Raw genomic sequence first — 25,091 nt, 5'->3', positions numbered from 1 at the left:
CTCCCTCCCTGAAAGAACACTCTCCTCCCATCTGGACCAAACTGCCCATGAATTAAAATTGTTTTGAATTCTCTCCCACCCAAAACAACTCAACCTCTCAGTGAAGCATAGAAGAAAAAAATGAAAAACTTACCTATAAAAAGCACCACGAGGTATATTTTTAAAACATACGGAAAATATATTGATAAGTCAAAGGGGAGTTTGGTGGAGTAAGTGCCAAAGGTTTCAAAATAAGGCAATGATTGGTAGCTGACAAATGCTGTTAAGGTAGAAAAAAAATCATGTTAAAGTATCTATGCTTGACGTGTCTCCGTAGTATGGTAGGAGACTACAAAGGAAAAGGATTTTTAAAAATTTCATTAAAGCAGCTCAGCGCTTTGGTAAATCAATCACTGATTTGTCAAACTCTATCTTGGTTGTTAAAAAAACAAAGTAGCGTATTGTGCTGTATTGTTTCATGTCTGCTGCTCTATTTTGTCTGTAGAAAAAAGGGCCTAAATTAATTGACAGTGATAATGATAACTGGCATTTATATAGAAGCTCCTGTGTGCCAACCACTGTGTTAAACACTGTGCAACTGTTATCTCCTTTGAGCCTCACAGCAACCCTGGGTAGTAGGTGCTATTATTATCCTCATTTTACAGATGAGGAAACAGAAGCAAACAAGTTAGGGGACTTGCTCAGGATCACCTTTTTAGTAAGTTTCTGAGGTTAGATTTGAACTCAAGTTTTCCTGACTCCAGGCTTGATGAGAAGAGAGGGAGAGTCTTCTGTCAGATTCAGCACACCTTCTGCTGCCCTCCTACTCCCTCAGATACTTAACGAGAGCTGTCACATTTCAAATTTTGGATGCTATTTCTTATTTTCCAAATTGATAAGATTTGCATTATTTCATATGCTTTCTATGATTTAAGAAGCAACTACCCACTACTTTGATTCACGGCTGCATAAAAGCAATCCTGGGTTCTCCATGCCAACTGAGTGCAGGATCTAGGTGTCTAGATGAATCACTGGGGGATAAATGTTTCAGTGACAGCTACCTGAAGCTTACCAAGTTGTAGTAGACAAACACATAAGGTAGGGGTCTGCAGCAGTTGAAGTCGTAGTGGTGGTCATGGTGGTGGTGGTGGTCGTAGTAGGAAGGATGTTTTAGTTCACAAAGCACTGTGCATTTGCAGCAAGGTTTGTGGCACTCTACCCTCAGCCTTTCTAACAATGCCATGGATGGAGTTTTGGTGCATATTACAAAAGCAACATCTCTCAGATGCTCTTGGGAATAAACATTTCACTCTACTATTTGACTCATGACCATATCCTTTCTCTCAATCAAGGGTTATGTTCTGTATTACCTAATCACTTACCACAAATTTAAAAAGTGAGAGATAGCATGGTGTGGTGGATAGGGAGATTTACCTGGAGCTGGGAAAGCCTGGGTTCGCATCTGTCCCAGCCACTCACTATTAGGGACAAATCATTTAACTTGTGTGTTCCTGAACTTCTTTACCTAAAAAAGGATAGGTAGCCTCTGCTTTCTAGCTCTAAAGCTATAGTCTGATGAACCACCTCAATTATGTAGCTCTGACTATTATAAACTCATTTATTTAGCTCTGACTTTATTAAAAAAAGAAAAAATCTATCCTCATAAGCCTCTTCTCCTTCAGTAAAGATATGTTAAGATATCACCCCATTCATATGCGAACAATTTGACTGCTGAAAAGGGGCAGAAAAAGAGCAGTTGTGTACAGAAAGAACACTGATAGAATCTATTTGTGAACAAACTCATGTCTTTCGGACAAATTGCTGAGGAAAGACATGCACTATTCAGAGGACCAGATAGAGACTTATGCACTAAGAGGGCATATTTGAAAGCAGAGAAATTACTGGATTAATAAAGGCTGTAGAACATTGTGGTCCATCAGCTCACTTGCAAGGGATGGTTTTTTGAATCTTGAAATTTATAACTGATAGAATCATAAATTAAGTAACTATGGGAGGATTATGAAGGATTACTGAACACACCTAACAGAAAGATATTTTGAGTATTAACTCATGAGGTAAATATGAGTCATTATGTACTAGGGAGGCTCTGATTTGAGGAATTATAGTAAGGTAAGAAGCCAGATTTAAAGCATGAGAGTGTAGACTGAGGCCATACATGGGCTATGTGTATGTATGTGTATATGTACATACATAAATTGCTCCTCTGGAGTCTGCCCCTCTCTCTCTCTCTCTCTCTCTCTCTCTCTCTCTCTCTCTCTCTCTCTCTCTCTCTCTCTCTCTCTCTCTCTCTCTCTCTCACACACACACACACACATACACACACACGTATGCACACTTCAACAGCGAATTGACTATGAGACCTCAGTCACCTCTAATCATTCTCTTGGATTGCTGACTCTTCTACAGACACTGAAATTACAGTCCAACAATTCAGGCGTATCTGTGAAATGTCTCCAGAATTCTCCTCAGAGTATCTGCTCCACAGGGTAAGAGTTCAACTCAGTTCTCACTCAGTCTCTAACAGACTCCCTCAAGGATGACACAACCCACCAAGTCACTTGGACTTTATGACAATTAACTGCAGTTTCCTCAGGAAAACAGTTCTCTTAGTCATCAGTCTCTTTCACAGACTCCCTTAGCCATGACAATTAAACTCTCTCAAGCAGTCAATTAAATTGTCAGTCCTCAAGATTCTATTCCTTCTCTCTTAAAGGTACGATAACACTGAAGTCTGTGAGAGAGGCTGTCTAGAGAAGCATCATGATAATTCTGTAAGACTGGTGCTATTGAATTGATTATTTCGATTTCACAGATGAAAAGAATAAGGAGTTAAGTGATTTGCCCAAAATAATATTACTAGTAAGGGGTAGAGATGAAATTTGAGCACAGGTCTTTTTGAGAGAGACTAGCACTCTATTCATTCTATGTTGCCTTCCTAAAAGTAGATAGATATCTACTAGTTTCTAAATTACACCTGCAGTCCTTTTATTTTTACAAATGGAGTTAACTGGGCTGTTTGCACTAAAGTGGCATTTACCTTAAACATAGGTGATTGTACAAAGTTGAGATTATAAAAATCTACGGTCTTGCTTATCGGAAAGCATTTTGTTTCTAGCAGGACCAAGGAATCTGGGTATGAGTAAAACAAGATAAGGAATGTGCCAGGACAGACGGGGCTGAATGAAAGAAATGTAGGCAAAACATTATCTAATTTTCTAAGAAAATTCAACTATGATAACTAGACTGCACTAAGAAATATGTTGATAAAATAAACTGCTGTTTCCTTACCTTCAGCAAGAACACAGAGTGGGTAAATGAACATCCAGAGCGTTTGACTGAGCCATGTCAAAATGTGGTAGTAAATTCCCACCATGGATAACATGCTATATGTGTATCTGAAAGGAAAAAGTATGGTCATAACTTGTTTTGGTTTGGTATTTAGAGGATAAAGGGATAAGGAAATATTTTGCTACTTTGTTAAATCTACACGTACGATTGGAATGTGTCACTTTATTTTTATTAACTTTACTTTCTGTTGATACAGTACATTAAGAAGTATCAATTTTGCTTAGCTATAGTTCACTGCTACATATAGACATCGCTGAAATTAAGAAACAAAATCTATTTCTTTTGCTGTAAACATGTTAACTCCCCAAATGTCCTTATTTTCAACCATTCTACTGGGATGGATATGCTTATTTTGAAATAAATGACAATAAGAAAATGATAGAACATAAATGAGGTTTCCCCCCCTCAATTTACATTCATGTTCTATTGACTAAAAGCCATAACTTTTAAACAGTACTTAGGCTTCTAGACAAGACTGCTATCTGAACAAGAGACCAGGCCAGTTTCCTCACACCAGGTCCGGCAAAACCCTGAAATTTGTATCAGATTGAATAATGATCAAGAAGGTTAATGAGAAACTACAGTAAATGACTTCTTCCAACCTGAACTGTATAAAAAGTCAGCCAAAAGCCCACTGGAAAAGGGGCATCTCCAGCAAAATGAGCACCAACACAACCATAGATGGCATGTATGTAACTTCTGAGACTATGTTTGGAAGCAGTAAGAGAGCAAAGGGCTCTTCTGAGGAAGCCCTAGGCTGGCCACAAATTCCCAAGGCAGGATTCTTGGAAGCTCAGGAGAGTAGAAAGAGACAGTGACCAGCGTGGTGCCACCCAGGAACACTCAATTGGAGATGCCAGAGAATCACATCTATACAAGGGGGGCTAGCCTCAAGAGTTTAGTACAAGAACCCTGGGAATCCATGGTGAGACCGTGATAGGGCTGACCCCCCTCCCAAAAGTCCAGCAGGGGGTATTATAAAAGCAAGCACCCCGACATACACAGGGGGGCCCACTATCACAGGTTTTTAGATCTGCATTTCTAAAAGGAAAGCAACTTTTGAGGGGGTCAATAATCACTTTAATCAAGCACGTGTATCATTCACTTAGTTTAGGAGAAAAAGTCAGCACCCTGAACTTCAGAGAAAATACAGAGAAATCAAAATCAATAGACAGGGCTTCCAACTGTCTGACATAATACATACATCATAGATCAATAGACAGATCCCACTGTCTGACCATTACATACATACGTGAGAGGGAAGCACCAACATCTGGATTTTCAAGGCCAGGAAGTTGCTTAGCGGCTTCCCAGAGTCTTATCTGGCACACAAACCTTCTTCCAAAACTAAACCCCAAAGTAAAACTGCGCCTCAGAGTCTTTATACTCTTTATAGACCCAGAGGGCATCGCAACCCTCGAGAACCAATGCCTTACCAACAAAAGGTGTGGGCTTTCCTACAAATCTTCCCAGGTCCATTAATGGGTAGGAAGATCTTCTTTAATCACATTATTCAATCAGAGGCACTAAAACAAAAACTTGCCATTACAGGCACAAAACCCTAATTCAAGAATTGTAGCTGGAGATTAAACCAAAATAAACACCAGCCAGAATAGATAAAAATGTAAGCTATTATTGAACAAATGAGTGAAAAGCTATTCATTAAGTGCTTACTTACTATTATTGTTGTTTAGTTATTTCAGTCATATCAGAGTCTTTGTGACCCCATTTGGGATTTTCTTGGCAAAGATAATGGAGTGATTTGCCATTTCCTTTTCTAGCTCGTTTTACAGATGAGGAAACCAAGGCAACCAGGGTTAAGTGACTTGGCCAGGGTCACACAGCTAATAAGTATCTGAGGTCATACTTGAACTCAAGAAGATGAGTCTTCTTGACCACAGGCCTGGCACTCTATCCTCTGTGCCACCTTGCTAAATACAATGCTAAATATGAGAGATACAACTTACATTCCATCGGGGAAATAAGACATGTCAGAGAGTGGTGGCCAAGGAGAGGCACTGTACAGAGACCATGAACTGGGCCATCAGGGAATACGTATCATCAGGGCTTGATTTGATATTGGTTCCAAAACTAGAAGCATTGATGGGGAGGAAAGGGTACTTGCTTGGAGGCCAAGCCATTGGCATTAGGAGTTTGACAGGGAGCAGCCAGAGAGGAAAGAGTGAAGTAAAGAATGGCTGGAGATTTCTGGAAATGGCGTTCCAGAACAAGGAGTCACCACTCAGTGGAACACGAGATGAGAAATAAAAGCCAATGTATTTAAATAGTTTTTCCTAAGAGTTTGTATGAGAAAGGGTGGAGCTATATATGATAATAACTTGTGGGGATAGTAGGGTCTAGTGAGGGGATACATTTTTAAAAAATATATGTAACACCTTTTACAATAATTAGCTCATTTCAAGACTGGGGGCAATAGAATAGCCTATAAGGTCCATGTCGTTTCATGCTCCATGTCTGCCTCAACATCTCAAATCCAGGTACTCAGAATTACTTCTTCCCATATTCTGAGAGTTTCTCTCTTTTATATCAAGTGCTGAAGGCATGGCCTAATGTCTCCCACGGTGACTTTGATTGATACAAGAAAATGCATGGGTACTATTCCCTCAGTTCTTCTGATTTTTTTATTCAATTTAAAAATTGTGTTTGTACCTAATCAAGGCATCAGAACTCAATGGGGTGGGTTTTGACTGCTCTCCACTTGGATAGGGGAGCCTTGGGTGTGTTTGCAGGCAGCATGGAAGGAACCAGTAGATAGAGACAGACTGAAGAATAGAGAGATAGAGCAATCTTCCAGAAAAGATAGGAGAGGGTGGTAACAAGGGAATGTGCAAAAAGATTGGCACACACGTTGATATATAGCTTTTAAGAATCCTTCCATAGCCAAAAGAGAATACTTTAGCTGACCACAAGTATTTTACATAAAGAAGAGCTTAAAAACTAGAACAAATATAAAAGTAAGTTGAGTTGATGGGGCTCTGTGCCTAGAAAAGAAAGGGAATTCTTATAAGTGGAATTCCAGCGAAGGAGATAAAGAGTTGGAGATTTGGTTGGTCCCAGGAGAGAATCGTTTTAACCTCAAGAAATGAGATTGATCTGAGATCTAGCAAGGGAAGGATCTGAGAAGAGCAGGGAAGGACATTGATAGACTGGATCATATTCAGAAGAGACTGACAAGCATGGTGAGGAGAATGAAGAGAATATTCTGAGGAATCAGTTGAAATAGCTAGCTATATTTAGCCCAGAGAAGACTAAGGATGGATGTGATTGATAGCTTTTGCGGTCTGAAGAGTTGTCACAGAGAGGAGGGATCAGATAAGTGAGTTAAACTGAATCAGATGGATTTAATTAAGCCAACTGGTGTAACATTTAAAAGGGTTCAAGAGACATAATTTCTGGGTAATTTAATCATTTTATTAATAATACCAGCATTATGCCATAACAAGATGGTGATTTGGCCATCTCTTTTTTTGACCAAAGACCCCTAATGGTAGTGGGCTCACAGTTCATATGCTCTAGAAAGAGGGGTGTTCCTGAGGATGGCAGTGAACTCTGATGGATTAACAATTAATGAGAGAATGAATGTTTCAATGAGAGACTGTGCTATATTACAATAAGGGTCTTGGGGTAAGTGACTTGGATCACCCAAAGCATGGTCAAAGAGACTTATCAATTTCCACATCACTTGTCTGACAAAATCAACACTTACCCAGACCTGTCTGAGTAAACAGTGAACAGGCATATACCCATTAACCTAAACTTAGAATTTCTTTTACTATGTGATTAGATCTCAGCCTGGGTAAATCTTTAAGAGAAATTTCCCACACTGGCTGGTTTCTGGATGAGGAAGTAGAAAAAGGGAAAAACCTTTGTCCTAATACAATAATTAGCTATTAATATGAGAGAGAAATACTCATTTTTCCCACTGGGTATTTGAAAAAACTATTGTTCTGTTATTAGGAAACAATCCTTCTTGTAATAAGGAAACTGCTTATTGGTGGAAAATACATGAACTGTTAGGCCACTGAGGTGCTAATTATTTTAGAAAATATAACTACATACCACTCCAAACTGAGTTACATAGAACCTCTTTATGCCACTGCTGGTGAGACTTCATCTCATTATATCAGATGTTTTATATCTACCTATCTAAAGATAGATATACACACATACATACGTATAGATACACACATGTGTCTGCATATATGCATATGTGCATATATGCACACATATATAATATGTGCATACACACACATATATATGGATGTATGGATGTATGGATGTATGGATGGATGGATGGATGGATGGGTGGATGGATGCTTGGAGGAATCTAAATATCTAGGCTTGGAAGAAGAAATGATATTGTTCAAGGATTCGCCACTTTTTTGTGAAATAGTACCCTTTGACAGTCTGATAATCTCTCTAGGCTGTACTCATGACTCTCCTGGACTTTCTCTACTATGTCAAAGAGATTTCTTCCCCCTGGAAGTTCCCTCCGCCCCTGGACTTCACACCCCTGTGGCCTCCTTGTATAATTGGCTGCTTCCTCCCAGAACCTCCATTTTGAGGATGATGACCAGGATGCCATGTCTACTTGCACCTCTAGGGTGCATTCTTGACTATCCAGGTTTTTTCTTCTGTCTTTTCCTCACTATCTTTCCTTTTCTTTTGTTTTTACCACCCCTACTCCCCCTCCCCCGAGAATTAAGCTCCTTGAGGACAAGAACTATCTTTCTCTTTGTGTTTGTGTTTTGGATTGTTAACACAGTACCTGGCTATATTAAGCCACTACTAAATGCTTGTTGACTTGATTCAGCAAAATAAAGCACACAGGATTCTAAAGGCGATCAATTGTATTGAAGTGCAGTTAACAAAACACTTTCTCCATGCAAGTTCATGGACCCATTGTGAAATCTCATTTCACAACTAAGGCAGCAGGGCCTCAGAGATGTTGTATCTTTCTTCAAGATGACACAGTGAATGAATGGTAAGCTCAAGAACTTAGCTTCAACTTTCCTAGTTCAGTTTTCTTTCCCCCAATACTTGTAATAATCCATGCAATAAGAAGGCTCTTTTGTACTAGGAAGATGAGACACTATATTTTCAATATTTTTAAACTAATAGAAGCCTGGTTTTAGATTTCTCTATGAAACATGTAATGAAAGGCCATGATTTGTTTATTGAAGCCGCATGCACCAGAGCATTAGTGAGGAATGCCTTTCATTAGGAAACAGCTGTGAGGTTTTTTGGTTTTTTTTCCAAACTGGTTTGCTTTGGAAAATTGAAAGCAGTGATTTGCTTTTGCAATATCTTGAGAGGTTTTAATTATCTCTGATATGCCCATTATGGAAAGCACTAAAAATACATTTTCACATCAAGATAAAATAATTCACATAAGGGTTATGTTTTTCTGTCCTATTCAAAATAACCAAATGTAAGCATGTAAAACTGCTTTTCCCATACCAAGCAATTTGGCTTTGGTTTTCAAGATCATTCTGAGTTCTTACCTAACCACGTCCAATAGATTCCAGAGGAAGAATAAAACGCACACGACATATTTTCCTTGGACTTCATCTTGACTGGTGATCACCACAAAAAGTATGATTATTCTCTCAGTTAGCTGTAAGAGAAATTAGAAGATGAACTTTGGAATTTGGGACAATTATTCTGCCAAATTACATATGTGATTTTTTCATTTTTACATCCAGAGTTTCAATCCTCTTTTTGAAATCATAATTATAAAATAAAGAGAACTATAAAAAATAATACGTGACAACAATGTAACGATGAGAAACATCATTATCTAATCATAATGACCAAACTTTGTCTCTTAAAAGAAATCAAGAAAATGTACTTTTCTCCTTTCGGGATAGAGGTCGGGGTTTACAGGTGTGTAATGGGTAGGCGCTGTCAGATAATGGGTGTGGTAACTTGTTTTGCTCAACTCTGTGTGTGTGTGTGTGTGTGTGTGTGTGTGTGTGTGTATGTGTGTGTGTTTCCTCTTTATTTTTTCTTATTACATGGGAATATGAATACTCTCTGGACAGGAGAGGGGAGAAGGATATATTAAAAAAATGAAAGTGATATAAAAATAAAAAATGATAAAGAAAAAAATTTTAAACTTTATATTTTATATGAACTAGAGTGCTTCCCTTATTGTCATCTTTAATAATCTAGTTTGTGAAGTATATAATGCTGGCACTGGAGTAAGGAAGACCTGTGTTCAAATCTAACTTAATAGCTGTGTGACTGTAGGCAAGTCACTTAACCTCTTTCTATCTAACGTTCCTCAACTGCAAAATGAGGATAATAACAGGATTAAATGATAGGATACATGTCATAGGTGCTTAACATGGTGACCGGCACAGAGTAGTGACTTAATAAATGTTTGTTTCCTTCCTTTAAATCACATCGATACTTACCTTTTGTTCCTAAGTATATACTTCAATCCTAATATTCCCCACATTACTGTGATCAATTTTGCATTCAAAATTACAGTGCTGACAGGCATTTTCTATGAATCCAAGCATCTTACCCACAATTCCATTATAATTATTATTATTTATTGTAAGCCAATATTCACATATTACCTAAAGAATTACCTAAGTTACACAGCGGGAATATATGTACAAGACACTATTACTAAAGCAGCTTACTCTATGCCAGGCACTGTGCCAAGTACTAGGAATACATTAAGACAAGTTCCTGCCCTCAAGGAGATAACATTCTAAAGGAAGGAAGTTGTTGTTCAGTCATTTTTTTCAGCAGCATCTGACTCTTCATGATCCCACTTGGGGTTTTTTGGCAAATATACTAAAGTGGCTGGCCATTTCCTTCTCTAGTTTATTTTACAGATGAGGAAACTGAAGCAAATGTTAAGTGACTTGCCCAGGGTCTCACAGCCAGTAAGTATCTGAGTCTGGACCTCAGTTCTGGTTTACTATCCACTGGGCTACTTAGCTGCCTCTAATGGAAGGAAGACAACACTTAAAAAAGAAATGAAAAGGGCAAGGAGGGGAAGCAAAGGTCCAGGACAAAAAATGTCCTATGGAGATGAGTCAGCTGGGCAGCCAGGAGAGAATTGAAGAACTGGTCTGCCTGGGCCTCCTCCTTAGAATGGAAGCTCTGGGAGGAACCAGGCCATCAAGGCAAGAGACCACATGGCTAGGAGAATACCTTTAGTGTGAGAAGCTTTCAGGGTGAAGAGGTTTCTGTGGCATGGGAGATTAAATCCTCTGGAGAGGAGTCAGCAGTATGGCCTGGGGAGGGTCACCTAGCTATTAAGAATCTATAAGTAGAATTTGAACTCAGTCTTCCTGATTCTATCTACTAATAAACCATGTATAATTGCTTGTTTGTTTTCAGCCAATCCTACTATCCCAATGTATGTGATATCTTAGCACAAGTATACTATCTATATCCCATCGTATCTTTAAGAAATATATCTGATAAGTTACACTGATGTAATTTAATAATTGCCTTTCAATTGCCTTGTGTCTAGAAAAACAGGAATCAAACTTTCATTGAAGAATTCAATATGTTTACAAATCCAATTCCAAAAAGCTTTGCATTCCCCTTTATACTACATTCTAGAGAGGTTAAATAAATTAAAGAACAGAGTCCATGCCCTGGAAATTGGGTTTTACCCTTCCCATAGTAATGTTTCCATTTGTACCAACCCTTGTAATAAGCCTGCTTGCAGGCACAGTACTAACTGCATTCAGTAACTACCAAGTGAAGGCCTGAATAGGATCCACACTTAATTCAGTAACTTTGATCCCCTTTTTTGGGGAAAAAAATTATACATATATACATACATATATTTGTGTGTTTACATATACGTAAATATAAATGTACACACACATCCCCCCATGAGCCACCTATACTACTACTCTTTGCCATTATTAATAACGCATGACTCACCAACCAGTGAACCTTGATATAAGTCCCAAACCTGTCACCTTCAACGAACACAATTTGTCAGTCCCGGCAATAAATCTTGGACTTACTCTACTTTACTTAGTAAAGTGCTTACTTACAAAATGCCTATTTTGCTCAAAAATGAATTTCCTCACATGACAAAAGCTAACCCTCATTTTGATCTCAGATTAAATTACAGGATTCTCTTTTGTGTCCCTCAGACACTCATATTAAGCCATCTTTCTAAACTGGTGGATTATGTTCCCACAACTTCTTAGTTAACGGTGAAACATCAATTGGCTTTAATTTATGAGCATCTCCCCAACGCTATTTTAAAAACCAAGAAGCCTTGGCAGTGGTCTTCAAGGTCTTCAATTCATATGAAAACTGTGGTTATAGTTTTAAAAAAAGTGATACTTCAAATCTTGGCTTTATAGGTTAATGTTTATTGCTCATTCTGCCTTATGTTCACTAACCAATGATTATTTGTTATTATTACTATTATTTTCAAGTAACCATGCAGATACTGGCACCCTCCACTTACTTTTTGCTACATGAACAAGAATAGTTAGCATTTGCCCCTACTTTTGTTAGAAAGGGGAACTCAATCATCCTGCATTTTTACTTGCGTATCATAGTAATGGATTAGTCTTTTTTTTCTTTACTATAAAACAAATCAGGTGTAGAGGTTTTGGAAACTGAGTAGTTGACATTACTAATTACTAGTCCTTGACATACTAGTCCTCAGATAAATTATATACATTCTGGATTACTTCTCCCATATCATCCTTTTTGACTAAAAAGGACAGTGCTGGTACTAGATGAATAGACTACAAAGTTCTAAGGAAACTCTGTCTGTTTAGTAGCATCTGTTGACTTAGTGATTTTCTCATTTCATCTTGCCAACATTTAATAAATTCTACTTGTACTTAATTTAATTATAATTTTTTAACTATTTGAATTTTTATTATGATGAACTTGACAAACATCCATTAACATGAACATTTGTTTTCCTATCCAAAGAAGAAAAAACAGAGAGGATTAGCCACAGACTTGGTTTAATCCATTGAAGTTTTTGATATAGTTGGCTCAGATGTGATGTCTTCAATGTTATGTTGGGGCACCAGGGCACTGAGCACTGGTGGTCCAAGCCATGTGGGCCTATGGTTTCTTGTTCCATGATAAGGAGAAGCCTATTGGCTTGGAGAGAGAGATTATGATGGCTGCAAGGAATGATTTGAATCCATACAATATGCTAGCCCCAAAGGCAGCTCTAGGGACTGAGGAGGAGCCCAACCTGGTCCCCTTCCATCACTGACAAGTGAACAGAGGGATGCATCTGTGAAGAGGACAACAGTAAAGTCTTCTTCTGACTTCACAAAGGTGAGGTGTAGCATTGCCCTAACTACGGAACCCATTACAAACTGATTCCCCACCAGTTTAGCCACTGAGCCCCAGGATTGCTTTCCTTGAGGTGTGTTGTAATGTGTTCTTCAATTCAATAAAAGACTAGTCATTTCCCTGGTTTTCCCATTTAAAAAAACACACAGAAACTTTCGATTCTGTAGACTAATCAAATCAGAGATTCCATTGCGAGTGATCTTCTTTAGATCTAAGGGATTGAAGAGCTCCCCCATAATCATCCTCATTTATTAAAAGTATATGTTCTTTCTTCAAAGAATTGTTTAGAGTTTTCATTCCCGAAGTAATAGCTTCATTTGTCCAGAAATTTCCAAGTCTAGGGACAATAATGGTCATACATATCATTTGTTGGACTTTCCTTAGAAGAAACTAGAACCTGCTTAAGTTATTCCCTATCTCAGTTCTATGCAAAAGGCTTATTCAAGGGCATCTGCTCTCTCTCCTAGCCACCTTTCAAGTTAGGCTCTGCTAAGGAGAGCCACGGTCCCAAGAGACAGCTCACAAGTCCAAAGACACACTAGGAAAGGCTGTCAAACAGCTGACAAAGGTACACACTAATAGGCAATATTCATCACCGGATATGTCAAACCACCTGCTGAGATGGTTTCATAGTAGGCAGCTAGATGGTCCTTGGGCTGACAGTTTGGGAAATCCCAAGTCCTTGAAGATCATCATAGACATACACTAACACAAAGTAAGGTCACCAATCTGCAGTGTATGTTGTGCCCAAGATTTTAAAAGTTAGCCCAAAGGACTAATGAGTCAAGTAGTCAAATGGCTCACAAGTGCCCTTGTATTGAGACTTGGAGATGCACTTCTGATGATGGGAAGCATCTGTGAACTTGCAGGTAGACTTCATGAAGATAGCTGTACCTATGAATATTTTCTTGCTATTACTGTCACGTGTTTATGGTGGAGGGAAGGCTTCACCACTGTTGCTAAGAAGCTCCTTAAGGAACTGTTCATTCCTGTTTGGATTACTACTCAGTTCTAGACAGTAATAAAATCCATGACATATTTGCATTTTTCCCTGCTACAAATCAGCATCAATTCATTGAGGTATCAGGTATTGATCACGTAAAAGATGGAGTTTGGTCAGTGGTGATGAATGGTTGTTTAATGGGCTGTTGATGGTGATGATGGTAATGGTGGTTCTGCCAGTTAGCTTGTGATTTGCATGAATATTAGGAGGCTGGCTGCTAATATTCAGAAGAAATCTGTGTAATGGAATGCAAGACTAGGTTTCATTTTTCTGAAGTATGAATCAACTCTATACATATTACCCACAATTCAACGGGGCTATTGAACACTAGAATTCTAAAATAAAAATACATAAAACATATGCACAAATCACCCTCAAGTGATCTGATATTCTGCCCATGACTCTTATGCACATTAAAATCACTGTGAACAAAAAAGCAGGAACTTATACTATATGAGATTCTTGTCGTGTGCCCTATGTGAATTCCAGGCAGAATTCCACATGTGCCACATTAAGTAGACCTCCAGCTGACATATGAAACTGTGCTGAATTACTGTAAAACATTAATGAAATATGTTTAGTCTATTTGCCAACAGGAATCAAAAATCCTCCCCTGTCTTCATTCCCTGTCACAATCTTTGGCTGGGAGACTAGATCTACACAAAAGCCCATCCAAGGAAGAAAGCACTCCAGCCTTACTGGCAGAGCCCATTTGGATCTTGCTGATCACTGCCAAGGCCATCAGATGTGACCCCATACATCACACTGAAAAAAACGTATTCCTCCACCTTTAGACTAGAATATCACTCACCTCCTCCCCACTGTTTAATTAAATCTCAAAGGTTCAGTCAAAACTAACCATAGCGACACACTCTGACTCAAACAACTACACACAAACTACCGAAAATTAGAGAAGATTTTGAAGCAAAAGTCACAAAACTGAATATTAATAAAACATCTAACAAGGGTACAAAATATATCAGGATTTTCATATTATGCTTAACCATAGCTAAGGATATGAAAAACCACTGCTGTAATTCAACCACAAAATGCCTACATCTTATTAAAATTACTAAAAAAATCTAGGAACTAAATTCATCTTTATTTCTTTTGTTAGGGTTTATTTCTGATGCAATTGTAAACATAAAAATAATAGCTACCATTTACACAGTGCTTTAGAGTTCTACATGATCTGCTTTGATCATCACCACAGCCCTCTGATTAAGTGGTATTATTATCCTGATTTTTACAGAGAAGTAAACTGAGGCTGAGAGAGGCTAAGCGATTTGCACAGGGTTGCTTAGCTAATAAGTGTATGAGTCAGAATTCAAACTCAGTGCTTCCTTATTCTAACTCCGCAGCACCACCGAACTGCTAGGATTGGTGTGGTTATAAGTTTGCCAGGAAGATGTGGAAACCTGAGGTACTGATTCCCAGTCCAGCACTATAAGAGCTTGTTCTGTTTAGGAGGCAGAATTGTTGAAATGAAAATAACAATAATAATCAGCACTTACATGACACTTAAAAGTTTGCAAAGCACTTTGAATACACTATTCCCTTTGGAATTCACAACAATCTTGCTCTGTAGCTACTATAGGTATTATCTCATTTTTACAGACGAGAAAACTGAGACTCAGGAGATTAAGTGACTTCTCTGTGGTCACAAAGTTATTAGTCAATCTATTTTAACCTAAAATAGGGGATTATGTTTCAGTTTGGGGCAAGGAAGGAGTAGAAAATATTATTTTGGGGACCATTGGATGAAACAGAGCCACAACCATGGGATGCTTTTCAGGTCATCCTGATGCCCAGCAGAGCACTCTCTCTATGTACCACATTGCACCTGGGACTGGGAGTCAGGAGATCTGGGTTTAGATTCCAGCTCGGACACACAGTGAGTCATGTCATCTTGGGCAAGTGACTCCAGTTCTCTGAATTTCAAGTTCCTCTTCTGCAAAATGAGGATATTAATATTTATCTGCCCACATAAGATTGTTCTGAGGAAAATGCTTAGGAAACTGTATAGTGCCCTTTAAATGGGAACAGCTATTCTTAATAAACAAGGCTGGAGCAGTTCCACTAAGGATAATGTTTATGGTTTGTTTACGGTTCAGAATAAGTGAAAAAAACCCACCCTGTTTCAGAAAAGGGGAAGTACTTTACATTTTTCAACATGCCTTTCTTCTTATAAAGACTAATGAAAAACTGCTGAGCTCCTAATCTGTTCCTTAGTGGGGATAAATATGGAGCCAAAGAAATGTCCTACAAGACAGAAGATGAAACTGTATAATGAAAAATGATTGGGTCCAAAAAAAAAAAAAAGTCGACCCATGTTTCTTCATTTTGGTCATGCATCCCAGACAATAACTAAGACAGGGTGACTGAGACTTTGCCTTTGTACAATGAATTAAAAAACAAAAACAAACTAATAACACCGGCAATCAGAACTTCAGCTTAAGAGACAAAGCTTAGCATTCAGCAGAAATAATTAGTCAAAGAAACTATGGGATAACACATTGAATGCCAGAGGGCAGTTGTTCCCAAAGGGAGTTCTCCATTAACATAGTCCACCCTTTGGTCTTTCCCCAGGCTGTGTTTCATCCCGATCCCCCCAAACACCAAAATTGCTAGTTATAGCTCTGCTGGAACCCATTCACTACAGTCATTGAACTGAGTGCACAGAGGATCTGAAAAATAACATGCAACAAAAATTAGTTTGACAAGGAAACAGATTTTTCAGTGGTTACAGAACCATTGAATGTTATTGTGCAATGACAAAACAAATTAGATCCATTGCTAGGATAGGCAAGTTATTAAATCAATCTACTTTTCTGCCAACTTATTTATTTCTGAGACCAATTCAGTGCCTCAGCTACAAGTTAAACCACATTCTGGTCAAATTCCTCTCCCAAACACTGAAACAGAAAAACCAAGAAAAGCCATTGATACAGTGCATAGTGGCAGTCTCTCTAGCTGGGAGATACAGTATACTGATTATCGATTTAGATATTGAATTATCTATTGAATTAGATATTAACTAGCCATGTATTGTATGCATCCTGTTAGCAATATATCTTAAAATGAAGAAAGGTGTATATTTTCACTGTTCCTTGTGCCACATTTTAATATAGACAATTAAATTTAAAACAGACCAAAATTAAAATATAGCGATTATGTAGTTAAATTTAACAGACATTTATTAAATGGCTAGTATGTGTCAGCAGTGTGTAAAATGCTGGGAATACAAAGCCCTCACAGAGCTTATTTTCTGCCAGTGGAAAAGCAACATGAACAGAGAAAAGTAAATAAAAATAGACACCAAAAGTAGTTTAGGAGGTGGGGAGGGGAAGAACCTTAACAACTGGAAGAATCAGGAAAGGTCTGTTGTAGAAAATAACACTTGAGCTAAGCCTTAGTAGGAGCTAGGGGTCTCAAAGGCCAGATATGAGGAGGGAGATGGTCCAGGTAAAGGAACAGCCTGTGCAAAGGCTGCCTAAAATTATAGCAGTAAAAGAATCTTCATTTTAAACATTTGACTTCTGGGGAAATTGAAGTTAAGGATGCGAACAGTGAATAAAAATGAATTATTGCTGCACAAATCTCTTTTAATATCTTGTATTTTACTATTGAAAGAAAATAATATTTCAGTTGTAGGGAGTTGAAAGTATCTTTTTGGGGGGGGGGGAGTGGTCCAAGTTATTTCACTTCTGTGAAATTTGAGCAAGTACCTCAGTCATTTCAAAACAATCAGCCAATTACTTTCCTCTGCACATAAATAACATTTTAATAATTAATTATATATAGTGTATTATATATGTATATATTACTATATTGTATAATGTGTCATATATTATACATTTATGTGTCATATATTATATATATTATATCACATTATGTGTTATATATTACACATGTATATATGATATGATATTAGTGCATGTATGTATATGTATATATATACACACATACATACACATAGACATATATACCATCCAGGAATTTCTCCTGTACTATTTTTCCTCTACAAATGTCTTACTCTGTAAACTAATGAGGCTATGATAGGGATTTTGAGTTCTTAAGACCCTTTTTGCTGAATAGAAGCTTCTCCAGATCCTGCTACCCTGAAAAAGCATTAGGCTCTGTCAAATGTCAGAAGATCAGTGCGAAGAAACATCACCAGAAGTAATGGATTTTTTTTGTCATAGAGACCCAAGAAAGAAATGGAAATATGAAACAACTCCCAGTCTTGTATGGCACCTAGTATGACTTTCACTTCTAAATGGATAGTAATAGCAACAACAATTTGTCAAGCATAATAGTTTTTAGACTCCCTATCAAATATTAATTTAACTGAAACTCTTAATAGGATTCATATTTTTCTCTTTTGCTCAAGAGAATTGATCTACAAACAATTGAGTCGAAGTTCAGTTTGATGTAAAGAAACACTTTCTAACAATTAGAGCTCTCTGAAAGTGGAATGGACTGCCTCAGCAGATTCTCTGTTACTAGGTTTTCAAGGGAGAATGGCCACTCCACAGACATTGTAGTAAAGGTTATTTCTTTTCAGGTGCACGTAGGAATAGGTGTTCCCAGATTCTCTCATTGTGAATTTAAGATCTTTTTCCAATAAGTAACCATTTGATACACTACTGAGCAACTGAATTATATCCATAATGATAATTTTACAGCAAATGGAACTACTAATCACAAAGCTGTAGTAGCCAACTGGAAGCATTGTTCACAAGTTTTCGTCAATAACCCAAAACAAAGAAGATGAAATTTAAGGGACAATTCATCATATCTTACAGTGCTTGAAGATTATTGTAGTTTCCATGCCAACATCTTTTGAAAGATGAAGAAATATAGAAAATTCTGAAAGTCTACTAAGAACATTGGAAAGGTAGGCTGAAGAAAAAAACAGCAAAAAATTATGAAAGTGGTCAGAAATCATCAAAGAGGATCTGTTGCCTTTAGTTTTTTCATGATTTTGGATAAACAGTAGAATATAAAAGTCTCATCCTAAAAAATTCTTCAAAAAAAACCAAATGGGTTTTGAGAGGCTGCTTAATCGAGGACCAAGATCCTCTACACCATAGCTTCTGCTTCCATTCTTGATCCCTTACAGGTCAGCATTTTACCCATTCTAGGAAAGAGATCCTAGAAGTCAGAAGAAGAGAAGAAAGGAAAGAAGAAATATAGAAAAAGGTAAAAGAAGAGGAGGAGAAGAAAGGACAGTGTCTTGCACAGTACTGAGGGTGCATGGGTCATTTTCTGGAGCCGAGGCCATAAGATAGATTTTATTCCACAGTGAGAACTCAAGTCTCTAACCAACTCAGTGAAATGTTACTCCCACTAAGCTTCTAAGTCTTGCCCAAGTGTGGGAACTCTCAGGGAGCTGTTGGGGAGGATGGGTCTAGAGATTTGAAACCCTAGGTCTTCCTTTTGGATGAGTGATGATGAGTGTTGGCTCTTTGGGTAGGAAGTGAGAGAAAAGGATGAAAATAGCCCTGATTTAGGCAAAAGGCCTAGATCCAAATTCCAGTTCTGATACCTTTTATTTGTGTGATTTGGGGCAAAATAACTTCTCTTGGCCTCAATGTCCTCATCTCTGAATTGAGGATATAATCTTTAAGATCCCTTAAAGTGTTAGATTTTATGATCCTTCAGACTCTATGCTACTTGTATTGTAAAATAAGGTTTGTGATTAAAAATGAGACAAGGGAGGCTAGGGTTTAGAGAGTTTTCAAAAGTCAACACGTGTATGTCAGATACTTTTTGTGGTGAGCACTTAATAAAAATATTAAAAATGAGATTGGCCATATATTAATCAAGAAGAAATGACTGGTTATTGGTGTGGGAGTAATTTCATATTCAAATGTCTCTGTCTGTAACCACTGCTTGGTCAGAAGACAAATTAGAGGAAAAAGATAAAGATGAGAGGAACTAGAGTTTAACCTAAAGTATTTAAATAAGCTGTTGAATAAAAATAAAAATGAACAAAAGTAAAAACAATATAAATCTCATCAAATTTTAACTGACACAAAACAATTGTCACAAAAAGAAAGCAGAAAAGACCCAGGACCTGTTTCAGCCAGTAAATGCTTGACCTCCTTATTAAATTAAATTAGCACAGAAACATGGCAGCCCCAGGCAACAATTACTGAGAGTGCAAGATATTTTCAAAACATTGTGGATGAAAAACATGGAAGATTAAGTGCAGTACCACCTCACAAATCAAAGAACAATGAAAAGCAGATGAAAAGGAAACAAGCCTGCAAAGAACTTGACCTGAGACCTAGTTAAACTAGATTATCTTAAGAGAATTTGTAGATGAAACAGAAGGACCACAAGTAGATATGAAATGAAATAGACATACTGGGGTTTCTCATGAAGGATGATAGTTCAAACCATTGCATTTGGATTAAAAAACCTGATTATCAAATGTAGTATTTGAGGAAATGGCAATTACAACCACGAATATAAATCAGTTTGACTAATCTAAAACAAGTACACACAGAAGGAATCCCTGCTGCAGATAATAAATCATCTAGCATTATTAAGAACATACTATGTGCCAAGCTCTTACTAAGCACTGGGAATACAAAGAAAAGCTAAAATAGTCCCTCTGCTCAAGGAGTTCTCAGTCTAATGGAAGAGACAGCATGCAAACAACTATTTACAAGCAAGATATATACCAGATTATTTGGGGGTGGAGGTGGATAGGTGGTGCAGTGGATAGACCACTGGTCTTGGAGTCAGAAAGACTCATCTTTGTGAGTTCAAATCACTTACTAGTTGTGTGACCCTGGTTAAGTCATTTAACCCTGTTTGTCTCATTTTCTCATCCATACAATATGCTGGAGAGGGAAACGGCAAACCACTCCAGTATTTCTGCTAAGAAAATCTTAAATGGAGTTGGACATATTGCGTTTGTCCTTCATTACCGAAGAAGACCATGCTGTCAGAGAAATGATGACATGACTTGCACTTGACTTTGTTTTGAGTGAGGGAGGGCTGTGCAAGGTCATCAGCCTCTCTTCTCCTCCTGAGCCATCTGGATCCTGTGACCAGATATTCATCAGGATGACTGGAGATGACCCAGGATTCAATGGAAGATAAAGCAACTGAACAAAATAATACTCCCAAAGGGAAGGTACTAAGATTGGGAAAGGCTTCTTGCAGAGAATGTGCAACTATATATCTTTGAGACTTGAAAGAAGCCAAGAAAGCTAGGAGGCTAAGATGAGGAAAGAGAGAATTCCAGGCATGGGGAACAGCCAGTGAAAATGTTGGGCATGTTGCCAGATGTGAATGCCACTGGAATGTAGAATACTTGGAGGGGAGCAAGATATAAAAAGACCAGAAAGGTAGGAAGGGGATAGATGATGAAGGGCTTTCAAAGCCAAATATTTGATCCTGGATTCAATTGGGAATCATTGGAGTTTATTGAATAGGGGATAATATGATCAGACTTGCACTTTAGGAAGATTAACTTGATAGGTGAATGGAGAAAACAAATTTGAGAATATTCAAGAGTCAGTTTTCAAGGTTTATCCAAAAGGAGTTCTCAAAAGAATTGAAAGGAGGCAACTGAAACTTAATCTCCTAAAAAATTATCTGTACCTTCATCAAAGCTATCCTTGATGAAAATACGGGAAAAGTGCAGTCTTCATGTTCTTAGACACATTTTCACGGTAGATCATGTCTTTTAAAAACATTATTGATATACATGTGCAGTTATGCAAAGCATATATCCATATTAGTCATCTTCTGAAAGAAGACATAAAAACCCCAAGAAAAATAAAGCAAATAAAAAAAGTTTGCTTCAATCTACATTCAGAGTCCATGAGTTCTTTCTCTGGAAGTGGATGACATTTTTCTTCATAAGCCATTTTTCACTGTCATAGATCACCGTATTGCTGAGAATAACTAAGTCATTCACAGCTGATCATCATACAGTACTGTGTTCTCCTGGTTCTGCTCACTTCACTTTGCATCAGTTCATGTAAATCTTCCCATGTTTTTCTGAAAGCATCTTGCTTGTCATTTCTTACAACACAATAGTATTCCATCACAATCACATACTACCACTTGCTCAGTCATTCCTCAACTGATGAGCATCCCCTCAATTTCCAATTCTTTGCCACCACAAAAAGAGCTGCTATAAATATTTTTGTACACATAGGTCCTTTTAATTTTTTTGATCTCTTTGGGTTACAGATCTAGTAGTATTACTGCATCAAAGGGTATGCACAGTTTTATACTCCTTTGGGCACAGTTCCAAATCACTCTTCAGAATATCACCTTCATTTCTAAATAGGTCCCTCTCCCACTGAGAGAGCCATGACATAACAAAGAACGTAGAAAAGAAAAAAAAAGTTTAGGAAAAATATCAATACATCAATTGAGTCTGACAACATGGTACAATTCTCTACACTTATGGTTCTATACCTTTTCAAAGAAGGGAAAGGGAAAAAATATATTTTCCTAATTGATATTAAAAAATCCCATTTGCATTTTTACTTCTTAACATTTCTCCTAATGGTTACTAGCTGCTCTTGAATCTTTTCTTTTTTGCTTTCTTTTTTAACAATTAAATAAATGAAGTATCTAATGTGTGTTCTTTTCTTTCTTCTTTTCTTCCTTCCTTTCTGCTTTCCTTATCTTACCCAGTCTGAAAGAGCAGCCCAGTGGCCACTCACATCTCAAATCCTCTACTGATCAGCACAGACCCTTTCAGCTCTGTTTCCTCCTTAGGCATTCTAATAGCACCATGACCCCAAAGGGTCACCATAATGGTTCCAGACTTAGAGCAGACACCAGATAAGTTTTAGCCCTACTACTATTCAGAACTCCTAAGCTCAAGTGATTCACCAGCCTCAGTTTCAGCCTCTCTGGTTAGTAGGAATAGCAGGCATGTTCCATGCCCAAGGTTATGTGAAATTTTCTTACAAATTACTCAGCATTAATATCCTACTCAGAGGTCTCACTGGAGGTAGAAGGTCAACCTTGGGTTTTTTAGACCTATGCCAGCAGAGATCAAGCTTCAGCAATTCCTAACAACCTGAAAAGGTATCAGAAGCATGGGTCTGGTAAAGAATTGCATTTCTCTCATTCTAGGATCACTCTGGCTAAGCTCAGAGAGGCTTATCACTAGGTTGGCCTAATGAAGTTTGCTTGGATAGAGCAATGATCTCTACTAAGATCTCAACAAATAACTTGTAAAACTACTCACTACTCAACAACTACTCACCCTCTACTCTAATGGTTCTTAATCTTTTTTTGTGTGTCATGGACCCAGAGGTGTGCTGAGCTGATTTATCTTCTCTCTTAAGAGCTGATCGTTAAATTTTGAGTGGAAGCATTTACACCTTGGAAATCGTCAAGCTACAAATTTGGGCTTGATTTAGTGTTTTGTTGGTTATATAGACTTAAGGAAGTGATGGAGAAAATGTTAACCATGTAGATTAAACGTAAAAGTGTGTCCAACACACTTTGTTTTTTTCGAAGAGTCATTTGTTAAACATTTACCAGCATACCCTTTGGCATCCTGGTGAGGCCTATGAATCTCTTCTGAGAATATTAATTTAGAAACATAAAATTAAAAAAAGGAATATAAAAGAAAGCAATTATATTGAAATTCAGTTATCACAATATACTTTTGTAAAAGTTCGTGGGTCCTGGGTAAAGAACCTTTGCTCTACTAAGTTGTGGTAGTTTTAAGAGCTAAAGTAGAGGAAGACCAGTGAAGCTAAATCACAAATATTTGAAGTAGTGAGATATTTGCACATTTCAGTGATGTCACTAATATGTAAAATGAGGATATATCAATTTTTTTCTTTTTTAAAAATTTTATTTTATTTTTAATTTATGGAATAAAGCAATAATTTCTATAACAGCATAATTTTTTAAAAAGATGATTGCACATGAAAGTGCAAATCTCTTCTGTACAACTTACTATTCCTTTTAAATATATAATAAAATTATCATACAGCTTTCCTTTTTTTCTTCCCTCTGCCCCTCCCACCCTAGAGATGGCTACCATTAGACACAAATAAGCATATATACATGTGTGCATGTGTATAAAGTCATCCTATACATACTTCTATTTATCAGTTCTTCCTCTGGATGCATACAGGGGCTTCATTCATGTGTCCTTTGTAGTTAATTTGGGTATTTATAATTGTATCTCAACATATTAATGATATTTAAATGACATGCTACATTGATACATTTAAATCACACGTTTAAATGAATCAACTGACAATTACAAAGTTCTTTTCTGTTTGTCAAACATTTCCCATATATTATCTCACCTGAGCCTCATACCAAGCACAAGACTAGGTAGTACAGCTGGGTGGCACAGTGGGTAGAGCACTCAGCATCAAGTCAGAAGGATCCAGACTTGCTAGCTATGCGACTCTGGGCAAGCCATTTGATCTCTAATTATCTAAATGTTCTCAAATGGAGAAAAATGTTAGCACCTACCTCTCACTGTCATTGTGAGGCAATATTTGTACACAGTACCTGGCACATAGTATGTACTATATAAATACTACTGTCATGATTGCTTTTGTCTCAGTTTTAAAGATGAAGAAAGCAACTCTCAGGAGATATGAAATGACTTGTGTACGGTCAGAAAGAAAACATTGTAGAAAGGATTTAGACCTGGGTTTTCCTGACTCCTAGGCCAGTGCAATACTTACTATGTTATGCTACATCTCTAAATTATTTTCAAGCCATGAAAAGACGCAAAATTGAAATCTCTTTTATCCCTACATGTAAAAAACTCATGAAATATATATATATATCAATGACTATTCTGCTAAGTTTAGGCTCTTTGTTTCTCTTTTTCTCTACCAAGCTGTAGAACACTTATTTAAATTGAGTATAATTTTAGAAAGTCATAATGGCTTTCCCCAGCTGTCAGATAAAGTAAGGCCTTTGAAAAGGAAAGAAAACCCACATCTGGCAGCTCAACCAGATGATAAAGGAGCTTTCATTTCTAGGGTCAGTTGTGGCTTCTTAGAAAATACAATAACAAACATTGCAGATAGAGTGCCTCACCTTGGGATTTTTGCAGGTTTTCACAAAGGCTAGACAGCAAAGGTTTATTTTATATTTAAAAATTAACGCCAACTACTAGAATAAATTATAGTGACTTATTTTGCTTGCTACTTGAAATTAACCAGCCCCATGTAATTTTCTGATCAAGTGTGATTAACTCTTATACAAGTAACTTAACCAATATTTGCTCTGAGTATTTTTTCTTTTAAAAGAAATAGGAAGTAAGGGTAAGAACCATTACACAATTTTGTTGTCTAAAAGAAGGAGGGGGCCCTAGCATAACCTTAATTCTCAACATACTTTATAGGAGCAGGCAATAGAGCAATCTTCTGTT

General features: G+C 37.4%; 1 protein-coding gene across 3 annotated transcripts in view; it reads right to left on the bottom strand.

The window, feature by feature from the left end:
* Window positions 1-25,091, bottom strand: part of HACD4 (3-hydroxyacyl-CoA dehydratase 4) — a 37,965-nt gene that overhangs the window by 1,498 nt on the left and 11,376 nt on the right. For all 3 annotated transcript variants that reach the window (XM_072596669.1, XM_072596668.1, XM_072596670.1), the window contains exons 4-6: window positions 8,874-8,986; window positions 3,289-3,395; window positions 134-259 (exon numbers count right to left, since the gene is read on the bottom strand). In XM_072596669.1, coding sequence (XP_072452770.1) covers window positions 134-259; window positions 3,289-3,395; window positions 8,874-8,986 — 346 coding nt within the window. The remainder of the gene's footprint in view (window positions 1-133; window positions 260-3,288; window positions 3,396-8,873; window positions 8,987-25,091) is intronic.

This window comes from Notamacropus eugenii, chromosome 3, assembly GCF_028372415.1.
Source record: "Notamacropus eugenii isolate mMacEug1 chromosome 3, mMacEug1.pri_v2, whole genome shotgun sequence".
NCBI lineage: Eukaryota > Metazoa > Chordata > Mammalia > Diprotodontia > Macropodidae > Notamacropus > Notamacropus eugenii.
The sequence above is the reverse complement of the archived record's forward strand: the minus strand, read 5'-3'. Positions and strand labels throughout refer to the sequence as shown.